The following is a 17,221-nucleotide window of genomic DNA, read 5'->3' as shown; positions in this document are numbered from 1 at the left end:
TCGGATATCATAATATATATATATATATATATATATATTCAGTACAAAATTATGTATCTTCCTGCAGAAATTCTAGCTATAGGAACAAGTTATGCTAAAAATATTGAAATCACAATCATACAAAAATGGAAGGAGATTGAAATCCAACCAAATTCTCTGCAACACTTCTCCAAACAAAGCTTTCATCGAACAGTTCCAGTGAAGACGTATCATACGGAAATGTATTCGGACCACCGATCTTTGCAAGCGAATCGGCTTGAAACTTTGGAATATCACGAACTTAATTTGCTTCTTCGGTAATTGAGCAATGCTCTCTGATATCAGAGTTTTGGCTGGTGAGTTGTTGAACGACTGCCCCAAACTCTGCTTCACTGCATGCTTTAACCATCACCGGACTCGAAATATATTTGATTTTGATGGGATTTTTCTTGGGTTTTATCACAATGTGAATATCTAAGTTTCCCCATGCTTTTGCATGAGATAGCTGGGTTTGGTTTTGGTTACTTCGAAATGCTTTGTTTTTATAGGCAATGGCGGGCGGAAGAGATGAAGACTAAACCAGGAAGTGGCAAAATTGACCATGACAGAAACAGAAAATGACTGTTTGGGGAGTGGGAAAATTTTCTTCCTTTTCCAAATTGTCTGCTCATAGAAAATGGACAAACTAAGTTGGATTGTTTGACTTAAAAGTAAAAGATTGTAGGATTAATTTGCGTCTCGTACGTATGTTTCAAAGTAGATATTTAATCGTTTATTAGTTGTTTTATTACCCAGAAAGTGCATTTTGGTATATTTATTATCAAGGCGTAAAGGGCTCTAGGTCCAGTCAAAGGTCAACATTCCCCACAAATTAGTTTATGAATTGGTTTTAGTCTTTACAGAAGGAAAGAAAATAAGAAAAAAATATTGGTTGTTTATTGGATATTTATGCTCATTCAATGAGTATTATATCTCTATTTAGAAAAATTATAAAATTTACAAAGATTAACTTTAAAACATTTTAAATTACTTAAATTCTCTAATTAATCCAGTATTTAAAAATATTTTTATTATTTTATTCTATATAAATTTAAATTTCGATATTTACTTTTAAAATATCAAAATATTTTAACATGTCCCCCTTACATCCCACGTGAAGACAACCTAAAATCAAACTTTGGTATAGCTCGTGGTTTTCGTGAATGGACAAACAGCATCATAGGTCCCTATATTTTCATGTTTATATAAAAAAAACTCCTCTTTTTAACTTGGTTCAGGCCCAAATCCTCAATCAATTAAATAAATTATTAGCCCATTAATCTTAATTAAGTCTAAGTGTAATTGGGTTAAAACATACAACCATATAATAATCACATTCATTTAAAAGTTTAAATTTTAAATCTATCTATTATAAAATCTACGATTCTCGTTCGTGTTGAGCTCTGACTAAGTGAATTTTACTTAAATCATATATTAATTAAATATTAAAAATATATAATTATTAAAAAATAATACTTTTACAAAATTAACTTTAAATAAATAGTAAAAATAACTGATGGACCGGATAAAAAACAAGGCCCAAACCAAGCTAGATTTAAGGGGGAGAAAGCAGTGGAACATTCAACATAGTCGGTCCAACCCATTAACAGAATTATAATGGGTCCATGCCCCCACCTTCACCGAATTTATTTTTTTAAATTAGAGTTATTTGCATCATATATCCCAAAAATATGAAACTTGTTTAAATTGGTCCTTCAACTTTTGAAACTTCAAATTTCATCCTCAAACTATGACGCTCATTCTAAACTAGTCCCCAAACTTTTTAATCTTTCAAGTTCATCCTTAAAGTCATCCAAATATGTAATTAGTTTCAAGCATAGTTTAACCTAATTTTTTTTCAAACATATACTAATATAACTTGGCCTAACGATTTTATTAACAAGGGTTGTGATTAGTATATACATATAATTTGGGATGAAATTGAAATGTTCAAAAAGTTTAGGAACCAATTTGGAATGAATATCATAGTTTGAGAATGAAAATGAAATATTCAAAAGTTTGAGGATTAATTCGAAATAATAGTTAAAATTAAGAGATGAAATTGAAATATTTAAAAGTTTAAAAACAAAATTAAAGTAATAATCATAATTTAAATATGTGTGATACAAATAACTTTAAAATTAAGGGTAAAGTATAATAATGGCCACTGAACATTTCTAAAGCTTGCTTTTATGTCTCCCAACTTTTAAAACTTGCAATACAGTCATCTAACATTTAATTCGTTTGCAATATGGCCCCCGACGTAACCGGCTATTTGACACCGTTTGCAATATGATCATTGAACTTTTTAGGTGCTTGCATTTAGGTCCCCCAACTTTTAAAACTTGCAACACATTCCTCAATTTCATTTTAAACCCCAAATTCTAAAATAATTTAATTACATTTTAAACCTCAAATTCTAAAATACTTTAATTTTGGGTTTAGAATGTAATTAAAGTATTTTGGAATTTGGAGTTTAGAATGTATTAAGTGTTTTGGAATTTTGAACATGAATTTGCTATTTTGCAGTGTTTACTTCAATATAAATTTGAGGTTTATTGCATGCACATCCAACGACTACAACACTTTGAACATGAAAAGTGCACCTATCACGATTATTGCATAAACCGTTGAAGTAAAAGTAACAAGGCCAATTTGTCTTATTCGTAGTTGTCGCACTTTGGTATGACAATCCAATAGGTTTGGATAGAACTTGAGTATGCACATCAAACGGCTGCAAAAATAGTAAAGAGATTTAGTTCATAGGATTACAACATACATCCAAGCAATAACTAAAATAAACCAAGAATATCAATTAATAACTCATTCAAAAGGAGGACTTAATAAATAAAGGGAAAGAGGTTCGGTCATAGTCACTCCAAAAGCTAAGGCGTCAAATGGGTTGTTTAATATAGACATTAGATGCCAAATACAACATTACCAGTTACAAATGCATTAATGGCATACCCTTTTAACATATAATTGCTTATAATGCTCCATGTTTAATGTTCCTCAATAGTCAAACATGATGAAAATCTAAAGTAGATAGCGAAACTAAAGTCATAAGACCCCATAGTTCTTGTAAATTCATGGCATGTCAGCAATAAAAGACATTGTAAAACATAGACGACACTGCAACAAACATATATATATCAGAAATGAAGGTGCAAATGTGCAATGACCGGGCAACATATCAAGTAGTTGCTCCAAATATACTACCCTGTCATGATGCTTTTCGAGTTGTGTGCATACATAATTGTCTTCTAAAGCTATAATTCAATACAAATTCAACAGTAAAATTTCCAAAACATGTAAAAAATTCAATTCGTTTAGATATATCAGTCCCATAATCAACTTTTAAAATTTATTAAAAAGAATACGAGCTCATAGGACGCCAAAAACCACAGGTCAGATTAATACAATTCCAGTAAACTAGTACCAGCAGTCTCTAGGATTGATCCTGTCGATACTCACAACCAATTCCCTGATTTAAAGAAAACCCAAACAAGAATATCAAAAAAATTTAGCCTAGGACCCTCTTTCACTTCTATTCTGATGGATTGAATATCTTTCATAAGGAGTACTAAAAATTTTGATTAAAAAGAAAGAAATAAAATTAAATGAGTTTGGTTTAAAACTAACACTGAATATCCAGATCCTTGACATGCAGTTCCAGAAACATAAAAAATTCAACAAAAAACACAAAATGCGATCTAAAAATGGGAAAGTGCAAAAGAGGAAAAACTTACTTCCGGATAGCCCAAAAGAGAAGATAAATATCTTCTTGCAAGTGAGGGGAGAGGCTAAGAAATAAACGCAATCGGTGTTGCGTTCCAGCAATTCTTCCTCCATTTTTTCTTTGTAAATAAAAAGCTGAAAGACAAAACACTGTTTGGGTTTATAATTTTACATGGAGGAACACTGAAGAACAAAAACCAAACGAGAGTATATGTGAGCGAAAGAGACTAGGAGATGAAGGTGTTGTTTGGGATTTCATTATATTTGATTATATGTTGGAAAATCTTTAACCACAAAGATTAAATGAATAAATTATTATATGATATTTATACAAAATAATTTCAGTTTTGTTGGTGACTTTCAACAATGATACTTAGTTCATCTTAGTAGTATTTGTCAACTCTGCATTTCTAACCCTATTTTTTTCTCACAAGCATTTCATCGAACATATATGCTTCACCTGAGATGACCTGTATATAACATTACACCTTGAATCGTTGATGGACCCGATAATACCTTGGTCGGGTATTCTTTCAATGGACCCTTATTCAAGTCAACACCTCCACTGAATTCAAAGATAGATTAGAATTTCCCATACATCCCGGACTGAAAAGTTTACATTGAAAATGAGAAGAGAGAAGCAAAAAAGGAAATTCGAGATCGAAAAGGAATTTGGGGTTTAAAATGAAATTGATAATTGTATTGCAAGTTTTAAAAGTTGGGGGATCTAAATGCAAGCACCTGCAAAGTTTAGTCACCATATTGTAAACGGCGTCAAACGGCTGGTTACATCGTGGACCATATTACAAATGGACTAAATGTTAGAGGATTGTATTGCAATTTTTAAAAGTTGAAGGACCTAAATGCAAGCTTTAAAAAAGTTTAGTGACCTTTAGTATACTTTACCCTAAAATTAATTAGTTGATCATAAATGCTGTGTCACGATCAATATTGAAACGACAATGTGAGAGAGTGATATAAGACAAGGGAATTTGGTAAGTAATTTGAAAATGATGAAAGTCTATATTTAAAGTTTAAACTAGGTAATAATAATAACGACAAGAGAGAGGCAGCGCGATATTTTGGTTTTTCTTCACTTTTCTTACTTGACATCGGTGGGATGGGTAGTTATGTTGTATGAAAACTTAATGAAAACTTAATAAAAGGTAATAGTAAGATATTATCGGAAATATTAATATTTTTATTATTATTTATGATAAAATATTATTTAAAATATTTTTTTTTATCAAAAATATTAATTTCGTTATTTAAAATAAATATTTTTATGTTAATATTTTCAATAAAAATAATAATATTTAGATAATCTCAAGTTTTTTACTTTTCTAGACAAAACATGACTTCATTATTATCTGCGGATGTAACTTTTTTTACTATTATTAATATAGAGTAAATATAATGATATTTTCTTAGTAAATATCTATTTAAATATTACTTTTGTTTATTTAACATACAACGTTCATAGTTTTCGCATTCCTCAAATTTTGGACTTCAAAGAATTATAACAATTTTTATACTAAGGTCGTTCGATTCATACTTCAAAGAATATATATATTTTTAAAAAAAGTTATGCTCAATTCATATAAAATTTTATATTATCATATATATATATATATATATATATATATATATATTCTATATAAAAAATACTTTTAAATGTATCCCTGTTTGTTTTTAATACTTATCTCACAACTTCCTAATCATCTTAAATGAGTTGGCAAAAGTGCCCAAATAATGACGTGGGAATTTTTAATTCCCAAAGTAATGTAGTCACCCGATTAATTTTTGATATAGGATGTTTTTTACATGGTTTTGGGATCTCTCGACGTCTTCAGGGGTGGATCAGATTTCTAGGTCTTTGAATGAATTCAATGTGGAAATCCCGACGTCTTTAGCATTTAAAAAAAAGTTGGTATTTTTACACAAATATCACCTTAACAGAAATTAATTACTTGTTAGGCACTGTTTAAGAATATTTTACGAATCTAGCATATTTTAAATACTTTCTATAAAATTATTCATGCATTAAATTACACAATACAATTATGTCTACCAATTACTAATTGATATTTTCTGATACGTTTTTGACCCTTTCAAAATCCTATACGTATAGTATATTCTAGGATTTTGAAAAATAATTTTGCAGAAAGGCGCGACAGATTCATCGCATAGGATTTTGAAAAATAAATATTAGTTATAAAACTTTTATAAATATTTTTCAAAATCCTATGTGGTACATGTACCGCATCTTTCTGCAAAATTATTTTCAAAATGATGATGATTTGTAATATTTTATAAAATTATTTATATTTTAAATTACTTACCCTCAAAGTTTCCTAAAATATACTATACGTATAGGATTTTGAAAGGGTCAAAAAACGCATCAGAAAGTGTCAAGTGGTAATTGGTAGATATAATTGTATTATGTAATTTAATGCATGAATAATTTTATAGAAAGTATTTAAAAATATGCTAGATCTGTAAAATATTCTTAAACAGTATCTAACAAGTAATTAATTTTTGTTAAGGTGATATTTATGTAAAATAGCCATTTATTTTCCTGGAATCCCATTAAAAACGCATAGAAATCCATCTAATAATGAACACCCCTGAATACGCCGAGAGATCCCAAAACTCTTTAGAAAACACCCTATATCAAAAATTAATCAGATGAGTACATTACGAATTAAAAATTCCCACATCATTATTTTGACATTTTTGCCTTTATTATTTCACATTAACAAAATGACCAATTTCTTCCCTTCTTCTATATTTTTTAAGATTTATTTTAATCATCAAACTTTTGAAACTTACTTAAAATCATCAATTTTTAATTCATTTTTATTACGGTCACTATCTTTAAAAAATACTGACATGATTTGAAGTTTTTTTCCCTTAAAAACCTCTAATTTTTGGAATTAACAATGGTTATAAATGTCCACATTTTTAATTAATATAGTTATTATCGTTAATTTTTTTCGATGTAGAGCAGCAATGACTATTTAAACTATATGAGAAACCACAACAAAAAGAAAATCAAATCATACCATGCACGTACAAGAGGGGTTAGTAATATGACATTAATATTTACTTAAAACGTGTTTAAGAATGATTTAAACCCTTAAAACAAATTTTTTGAACAACATCTCCCAGAAGAAAATTGAAAGTAAAAGCTCCTGATTATCTGAGTTCTCTTGGATCGTAAATCTTTGACCGTGTAAGTATACTTTGAGGCATTTTCAAGATGCATGGTTGAAATAGTATAAGTTCAATTCTTATTATCTGGTCAAGATATTATAAGTTTGAACTATATCTAATTAAAAATAATATCTATAAATGAGTCGACACTCGTGTCTTTATTATATTTTCCATATCCATCCAAAAAGATTTTCTTTGTCTCTTTGATTATTGATCCTATAATAAAATATTGTGGATAAGAACTTTCTTAGATTTTACACCCAAGCAACAATCTGATTCGATGAAAAAGATTGAGTTCGGGTCCGGTCGGGTCATGTTTTTTAGAGGTTATGTTTTGATTGGGTCGAGTTCAAGTTCAGGATGAAAAGACTCGACCCGACTCGAAAAATATAATTTTACCTTGCATATTGAGAGATAATTATAATAATGCACCTCTATATATTATTATTTTTTAATTAAATCATATTTTTTATTAGATAAAAATAATATTTTTAATAAGTATATTTTTCGGATCGGGACAGATGAAAGATGTATAATTTTTTAGTCAATCGAATTGATCGAAACCTGACATGTGCTCATCCCTAATTGAACCTACAACTTAACGGATAATAAACATATTAACCAATAGTTTTTAGCCATTTAGCAGAGTTTGTCTACCCAATTAAAAAGGTTTTAATTCATTACTCTGAAAAAAATACTTAAATTTGGATGAAAATGTAATACCATTTGCATGCTTTGAAAGTTTTGGTAAAAAAAATAAAATGGAGAAAATTATCGTTTTATTAAATTTGAAATAATCTAAAGGATTGAACTTTTATAAATGTTTTAGATTCAATTTAAGTATGACGCGCTTAGTTAAAATAAAATTAATATATTCAGCGTTCAAACACTATACATAATATTATTGTATTTATATTCAAGATTTTAATATATTATAAATTCATTATGTGGGTTTAACAGTAAAAGGAAATACTATTTTTCTAAAGATAACCGAGTTTGAGCAATTATATTTATATAATATGTATTGTCATGAACTAAAAAAAATTCTGAACAGATATTAGTTTATAATCACCTAATACTATTAAAAAAGGATAAATTTCTCTCTACCGGTGGAAAACAACAACAACAACAACAACAACAAAACTCTATTCCCATATGCAATGGGGTAAGAGGAATGTAGGGTAGTAGGCTGCCTCCAACACTAGGTTGAGAGCAGCTTCCGTGGAAGACCTCCGGCAGTCAGAAAATTAACAATAAAGATAAAATGCAATGCATGTATAAATAAATACATAGTTGAACAGTCGTCATATGCAGTCTTCATATGCGCGTCTGTAATGGGAAGTAATCCCTGTAAATATATCTATGCGTAAAATCTATGTATATAGACAGAAATGTTTTAAAAAAAACATTAGTTAAAAGATAAACTGGTCTACGTTTTAACCAAAAATTCGTTCTTTTTAATAATAAAAAGGGATTCGTGGTCGATTACGTTTGAGGAAGGATTAGCACCCCCACAACGCCCAAAATTGGTACTTAATAATTATAAATTGTCTCTATTATTAGAAATTTAAATATTCAAAGATGTATTTAATTTATAATCCTGCTATTTCAAAATAATTTTATTTTTATAAATAAGATATTTATTTATTTAGAAATACTAGAAAAAAAACTTCTAGGTGCTTTAAGACATCTCTTTTCTTAGTATTAAAAAATAAATAAATATTAATAAAACATTTATCTAAAAATAAAAAATAGATTAATATATATAATTTATAAAATTAAAATATTTATTTATTTAAAAATATCAGAAAATAGACATCCAGTTACTTTAAGACTGTCATTTCTTAATATTGAAAAATAAATATATATTAAAATATTGTTTTTTAAAAGTAATTTATAAAATTAAATTTATAAATAAGATTTTAATAAAAAAACAAATAAAATAAATAAATGAATATGACTAAATAATAATAATAACAATAATGATTAAAGTAATAATTTAAACATATTGAAATTGAAATGATAATAATATAAATTAAATTGCAATTAAACATATAAATAAATAAAACAATGACAAAATAAAGAAAACTAAAATTATAGGATTAAAATATAAGATATATAAATTAATAGACAAAATGAAAATTATATAAAAAAATAGTGATAAATATATAAAATATAAAACCTAAATATCCTAATTTGAATTATTAAAAAATATATGTACTAACAGTGTAATTTAGCCTCAATATTAATTATTCGGGTTAAAATAAGTTTTATTAAAATTACTAGGGACTAAATAAAGTTTTTATCATAAATATGTAAGTATAATAATAGTGACTAAATTATAAATTAAATAAAACTATAAAGCCGAATTGAAATAATTAGAAGTTGATTTTAGTGATTGAAATAGAAAGTTACAAAACTAAGATGGCTACACGCGTGATTCTTCCCAGATGGAAATTACACAAAAGTCCCTCCCCAAAACGACGTAGTTTTGAGGAGGGTATAAATAGACCTTAAATAGCCTAAAATTCCCAAAATTTCTCATTTCTTCTTGCTTCTCTCTCTAAAGAGAGAGAAGCTCTCACTTCTCTCTAAACTTAGCCATCAGTCGGTCACCGTCAGTCACTATTCCAACCACCGTCGGTCACTATTCCGATCATCGATCACTATTCCGATCATCGATCACTATTCACGGTGGCCGAAAAATATAAAAATACCCCCAAATCGTAAATCAGAACACCCTAAAGCCGAATCCGGCCTCCGTTTTTCCTCCTAGAATTTTCTAGATCTAAATTTATACCTTCGATATTTTGGTTTTCCGATGAGCGTGGTAAGCTCTCTCCTTTTTTCCTTTCGATTTTTTTACTGCTGGTGGTAGATTGGTTCTATTGCTTGCTCTTTTTTTCTTCTTATTTGCAGGTTAAATGGCCTTTTTATAGGCCTTCAAAACGCTGTTTGTTCGGTGAGTCACCGGATCTAGGATAGTGACTCACCTTAGCTTCAATGAAGTGTGCGGTCGTCTTCATCTCTTCTGGAATCTTCATTGCGTGTTTTGATTGGGGAACATGACAGCGGAGCAGTTAGAGTAGAGGCGGCGGAGCAGTTGGAGTATAGGAATGGCTGGACGGTTGTCGTTATTGGAGCTGTTAGCAGCTGTTGAAGCTAAAAGTGGAGCTACTGTTATGGGGGGTCAAAATGGTGATTACACATGGCAATTACTACAAAGGTATTAAAAGAAGATAGATATGATACACCCTATGGTTGTGACCCACACTACTCGACTACCCTGGTCTTAAGTGTTCATACTTTCCTATCAGAGGTCATGTCCTCGCTAAGTGCTAAATCCTTCAAATCAGATCTCAAGCAGTCTTCCCACTTCTGCCTTGGTTGTCCTCTCCTTCTGGCACCGTTGACTGTAATCGACTCTACCCTCCTGACCGCATCCGACGGTTGTCGCCTAAGGACATGCCCAAACCACCGTAGTATTTCCTCCCTCAATTTTTCGGATACATGCACCATCCCCAATGACATCCTAATAGCAGAGTTTGGTGTCATGTCTCACAGAGTCCTACCATATGTCCATCGAAGCATTCTCATTTCTGCGGCTTCCATCCTCTTTACGTGATCCTTCTTGATTGCCCAACATACAACAACGCTGGTCTTATTGTCATTCTATTAAATTTTCCCTTAAGTTTTAGAGGCACCTTCTTGTCACACAAAACTCCAGTAGCAGCCCTCCACTTTAGCCATCCCGCCTTTATACGGTGTGTAACGTCATCATTTCCACCAGTGGACTTGTTTAAAAAAAACTAGCTCAAGGGCTTATTGAGTAGTTTTACCATTTGCATTTATCGGATATATTTTTTTAACGTCCGAGTTCGTTGAACGCGCCGCCTGGGAAACGCAAGTTGCTAGTGGGCTTAGCATGAACGTCGTCGAGTAACAATCTGTCAAATTTCATTAAATTGAAGGAGGGTCGATTGTTTTGACAAAATGCTAATTAAGATCTCCCTTCATTTTTCAATGTAAAATTTAGGGGTTCATGCACATCCCCAACCCACGCATTTAAGAAGGATGGGCCATTCTATCCAATACAATATAATACAATTTTCGTTTCGTTTTCCTGCTTAACCTTCTAGAAAATAATATTTAGATCCAACTTCTAATAAATTAGGATAAAATTCATAAATATGATATATATATATATATATATGTGTGTTTATTTAAAGTTTGAAATTTTATAAAATATGAACAGATTGATAATTAAAAGATCGCTTAAGTGTTATTTTTATTACTGTAGTAGATTTCATTTATCATCTTTGCCCTTATATTTTTTGCATTAATTTAGTCTGTGAGTTTTTTATATTTGTGGATTAAGGGATTATGTTAAAACATTTATTGAACACCACGATAAAAATATCCAAATTTTATTATTTATTTAAGTGAAACTAAGTGATTAGGTCAAATTTTTTATAGATTTTTTCTAATCAATGTATTTCGTAAATATTATAAATATTTTATAATTTATTTTTTAATAAATGTCATATCATGAACAAGCCACATCATTAGTTTTGGTTGACGTAAAAATTGTTGGCACATAAAACTAACAGTTTTATTAATCAAAATGGATTTCGAGAGGCATGATGATATCCCTAAACAGTTTCGAGGGTAAAATTGATGCGAAAAAACTATAGAGCAAACATGATTAATTAAATCTACTACATAAGCAAAAGTAACCTGATTTATATGACAAATTGATTTATGTGGAATTAAGTGATAATCAAGTGAAATATAGTGAAGCAAAAGATTATAATTCTAGTTTTGCATGTCTTTCTTTTCTTGAATTGTTACTATATTAAATTTATAAAATATCTTATTTCTATATGATAATAATAGATTGAATATAATAGTGCATACAAAAATAAATTATAATATCTACAAGTATTTCCAAAAAGTTGCACAGAATTTAACCTGATTTATGATAATAAGTCGAAAAACCCAAATGTGTGCAGCTTCTTATCATTTATCAACTTATATTTTGGGGGTGAATAAATTACATCAATCCAAAAGGACAGAAACACAAAAACCAAAACTCACTCTTTCAGTATGTTTTGGACATTATTGAGATGTTGTACCGTATGCAGATTCATAATCTGAATCTTCCATAGCCACTATACATGAGTGGTACCTTTGTTATTAGTGGCAAGTGGGTAGCCATTGATGAAATCATCAAGCTGACGTCAAGTTTCTTGAAAACTTGTTTTTGACCCGGCCGCCATGGCGTTGTCCCATCTGCTCCCCCCAATAATGTTTGTTTTGAAAACCCTACTTTGCATTCATCTAATTTTATCCCGTTTTCGTCCTCAATTGTCCTGTATATATTATCATCCCCTAAGTCCTTGAAATGTTCAAGAAATTCGAAAACTGATCAATGGATTCCTCATATTTCCAATACCCATACTCTCAATTCTCTCCCCAATCATCTTATTCCTTGGTTTCTCAAGAAACATTCAGCCAATCCCTTCCTTTCAACGAGAACGACTCCGAGGAGATGCTTCTACTCGGAGTTCTAAACCAAGCAGCGCCCGAGAGCTATCAACGAAGCCCTAGAGACGACGAAGTGAACTCGAAAGCCATCAACGAAGAGAAAGTCTCGTACAGAGGAGTTCGAAAGAGGCCATGGGGGAAATACGCAGCCGAAATAAGGGATTCGACGAGGAAAGGCGTGAGGGTTTGGCTGGGAACCTTTGATACAGCCGAGGCTGCTGCCTTAGCCTACGATGGAGCTGCATTGGCGATGCGAGGTTCCATGGCTATACTCAATTTCCCGATGGAGAAAGTTTATCGATCGCTCGAAGAAATGAACTATGGGTTCGAAGAAGGGTGTTCGCCTGTTTTGGCAATGAAGAAGAGGCATTCATTGAAGAACAAGAGAGGGACGATGAAGAAGGTGAAGAAGGAGAATCGGGTGGTTTTTGAGGATTTAGGAGCTGATTACTTGGAACAACTTCTCAGTATTTCTGATAATTCTTACTCTTTTTGGTAATTAATTTGGGTTTCTGAAATAAATAAAAAACGTTTTATCCTTGTTTATTGTAATATCTGTGCAGATGATTTTTTTTAATTAATCACTGTATCAGATTTATTTATCGGTTAATCCAGATTAGATATTACAGAGACGATAATAATCCTCTTAACCCAGTTTGCATAAAAAAACTGCATGCTGAGATTCAACTCAAAATCTATTGACTAGTATTGTTTCAAATCTAATCTTTCAAGTGTCAACAAAAAAAATCCAATCATTTACCTCTTTATGTTTTTTTGGCAATTAGAGTGATATTAGTAACAAAAACCATATAATTAATATATTAATTTTATAATATAGTTGAGAGTTTAATTATATATTGGGCCAATTAAGCATTTAGTACCTAAACTATTAGTTTGGTCCATTTTAGTACCTAAACTTTTAATTTTTTCAAAATCATACCTAAAACTTAGTTTTTGTTTCATTTTAGTACTCATATTCAAAATTTAACGTTAATTTCTGAAGAAAAAAATAGAAAGTTTATGTACTAAAACGGATTAAAACCGATAGTTTAGGTACTAACTACATAATTTATCCTTTATATATTTTTAAAAATTTGGGAGCTTAATTAATTATTTTTAAAATTGAATACTTATTTAATATTTAACTAAAAATTTAAAATTATAAAATAATTCAAATATAACTATAATATTATTTTTTTATCAATATGAATGATTATAATATAGTATTTATTCATAATTTCCTTACCAATTAAAAATAAACACACACACGTACATTGCAAACACAACTACATGAATTCGACACCTTTGAAGATAACATCTCTTTACCAATAAGATAGCTCTATGAATTCTATAATAACAACCATGACCTATTAAATTCCTTCGATTTAAAAACGACACACTAAATTAATATTTAATAATATTATTTTGGATCTTAATTTTTTTAGTTCCAATTTTAGACCTTAAATATCTTCATTGGTAAAATTGTCTTTATTGGATCAACTCCTTGATGCGGGTCTGTGGCTTATTAAATATAAACCTTTTGATTAATCGTGTCCTTTTTTGGCTAATTGTTATAATTTATTATTCATAAGAGAAAGAAGCTTCTGATTTACATATTAAAAAAATATTTTATCTCCTTACTGTTAATTAATATAGAGAAAATAATTTCATTGACCGAAAATGTCTTATAATATACGATTTTAATCAATTATTTTTTGGATTTACGAAAATAACCAAAAAAAATTCGTAACTCGAACTCCAGTTTCGCAACACAGTTTTCAAAATCGCAATACGATTCTCCAAAATCGTAACGCGGTTCTCCAAATTCGCAACGCGATTCTCCAAAATCGTAACGCGGTTCTCCAAAATCGCAACGCGGTTCTCCAAAATCACAACGCGGTTCTCCAAAATCGCAACGTGATTCTCCAAATTCGTAACGCGGTTCTCTAAAATCGCAATGTGGTTCTCCAAAATCGTAATGTATTGCGAAAATAAACGCGCTTTGTGAATTTTGAATTTGTGTTGCGAATTTGACTTATGTGTTACGAATTTGACTTCTGTGTTATGAATTACAAATTCGTGTTGCGATTTACATATTCGCATTGCGAATTTGAAAATTGATTTGCGAAATTGGAGTTCGCGTTACGAATTTATTGGTAATTTTCGTAAATCCAAAAAAATTGATTAAAATCGTATATTATAAGACATTTTCGATCACTAAAGTTATTTTCTCATTAATATATTGAGAAATATAATTTTTTCCTCTAAAAATAAATGACGTTTTTAAATGTTATGATCTGACTGATGAAGGATTGAAGTTTGTGAGTCAGAGACTCTTACATGTCAACTTGACCAAGTTGATACTACTATTTTTCTTATTGTTATTTTTGTTTTTCGGATCCATTAAAATGGAACTTTGATGTTGATAACATATATGGTCGGTTCTTGTTCCATAATAAATGTTATGGATAAAGTACACGAGTAGTCCCCGATTATAGAGTACTATTTTATTAAATCCATCAACTATTAAAAGTTATAAAATGATTATAAAGTATTGTTTTTTTGAATCATTCTATTATTAAAATTGAAGAACAATCAAATATTTTTTTTCATTAATTCAATCCATAAGCCCATGTAGGATGAAATTGAAGTCAACCCATTAATTGAAACCACAAATTAATCATTTCTAGATAGGTATGATTTATTACTTTCATCCACTACTGATTTACCACTAGTTAAAATAGCATCCCCGTCGTTAATTATTACCTTCAATTAGCTAATCAAATATCAATATGAAATGATAGGTAACTTGTTTATTAACTTTTCAGCTATTATATATTTGAAGGAATTGATGTGTGGTACGTTCGTACTCTTCAATAGTATAGTTGGGTATGAAAGAAACTATAAAACTTTAAAAAAAAATACAAATTGCATGTTGATGTTCTAAAAAGAATTACATGATCAAGGATATTTAGGAAACGAAGATGACTTGCACAATCTAAGATATGGCTTAATTATATGTCTAATCACTAATATATTGCACAATGGGGATAAAAGGTGTATGAATTATTTGTCGGTGGACTGCTCACTTGAAAAGGAATGTAGATTTGATTCATGCGTCCAAGTCTTGGAAAAGAATATCAGAACAGTACAAGTTTGAGGATTTTTTTGAATAGAATACTGGTGTTATTTGGTGAATATATCTTTTTAGAGATACGATCAATTATCTGTTATTTTTTTAACGGTATTTGAATTACATCAATCTAATGTCGAGAATTTAAGATGTGTCTGTTTTAACGAAGATAGCGCATACAAAAATTCTTATACGTGATTAATACTAGATTTTATAAATATTACAAACTATCAATATTTTTATTGATTATTTGTAATATAACTTAATATATGATATTTTACTATTATATTTATTATTTTATTAGAAATTAGAATCAAAACATCCTTAGTTTATTATTATTTATTCATTAGTTACTTAGGACTTTTGGAACTCCTTATACTAAAGCAAAACATGTATATTTATACATATCGCGACGTTTATATCCAAAACGCCACAAAATGATAATATTAACGACGTTTTTCCATAAACGCCGCTACAACTCGTACTTTAGCGGCGTTTATTTCATAAACGCAACTACATATAAGTAATTTGGTGGCATTTTTAAACAAACACTGCCACAAAATTCTATTTTAGTGGCGTTTCTAAACAAACGCTGCAAAAAATCGTTCTTTAGTGATATTTTTAAATAAACGCCGTAATAGGATTCATATATTGTGGCGTTTTTAATGGTAACTTGTTTATTAACTTTTCAACTATTATATATATTTGAAGGAATTGATGTGTGGCATGTTCGTACTCTTAAATAGTATAGTTGGGTATGAAAGAAAGTACAAAACTTAAAAGAAAATACAAATTGCATGTTGATGGTCTAAAAAGAATTACATGACCAAGAATATTTAGGAAACGAAGATAACTTGCACAATTAAAACTACAGCAAAGCGGATTTTTAGCAGCGTGTTTTTTTGTTATATAGCGGCGTGGATAGATCGCCCTTGCAGACACCGCATGGAACTCGTGAGAAAAATAGATGGAATAGATGTCGTCCGAAGTGGAGGTCGGAACAGCTTTAGCCTCCATGTCTATGGCGTGAGAATTTGAAATTAATAATCCAAAAATAAAGAGGGAAATGATCCGCCATGAAATTGCATTCATGGTGCCTATAACCTGTGGGATCTCTCTCTTCTATTTTAATCTTTAAAGGAGTGAAAATGCGGGCGAAATTTATATGCAGAAACTTGTGCGAGACAGCTGGTTGTAGCTGTATTCGAAATTGGTATGTAAAATCAATTATCTTAAATAAATTATTAAATAATATTTATTTTATTAATACAAGGAAGAAAATATTAAAAAATGCATACTCATTTTATTAAAAAAATAATATTAAAATTTTTGTACCCTATTTTTTGAATTTTTAGATCCATCTATGCATAGAATAATTAAACATTTGACATGAATGAAACATTTTTGTACCCTATAGAGCTTGAGTGTCCCCATGGAGATTGGACTTTGCTATAATGCTGGGGTTAATTAGCTGCTTAAGGTTCAATTTTTGAAGGAAAAAAATACTCAAGACTCTTGCATCATCTACCTATCGTTTCTACACTCTGTCAGGATTATAAATTACAATCA

At 29.9% G+C, this 17,221-nt stretch overlaps 1 protein-coding gene across 1 annotated transcript; it reads left to right on the top strand.

The window, feature by feature from the left end:
• The first annotated feature begins 12,403 nt into the window (after window positions 1–12,403).
• Window positions 12,404–13,031, top strand: LOC120164946 (ethylene-responsive transcription factor 1B-like). The gene has a single exon (XM_039174569.1). It carries the CDS (start codon window positions 12,404–12,406, stop codon window positions 13,016–13,018), a length of 615 nt encoding a protein of 204 aa, XP_039030500.1. The 3' UTR covers window positions 13,019–13,031.
• Window positions 13,032–17,221: the final 4,190 nt, after the last annotated feature.

The sequence above is a fragment of the Hibiscus syriacus genome, unplaced genomic scaffold (genome assembly GCF_006381635.1).
Source record: "Hibiscus syriacus cultivar Baekdansim isolate YM2019G1 unplaced genomic scaffold, ASM638163v2 tig00111558_pilon, whole genome shotgun sequence".
NCBI classification, from domain to species: domain Eukaryota; kingdom Viridiplantae; phylum Streptophyta; class Magnoliopsida; order Malvales; family Malvaceae; genus Hibiscus; species Hibiscus syriacus.
Note: the sequence above shows the minus strand (reverse complement) of the source record. Positions and strands in the feature narration are given on the sequence as shown.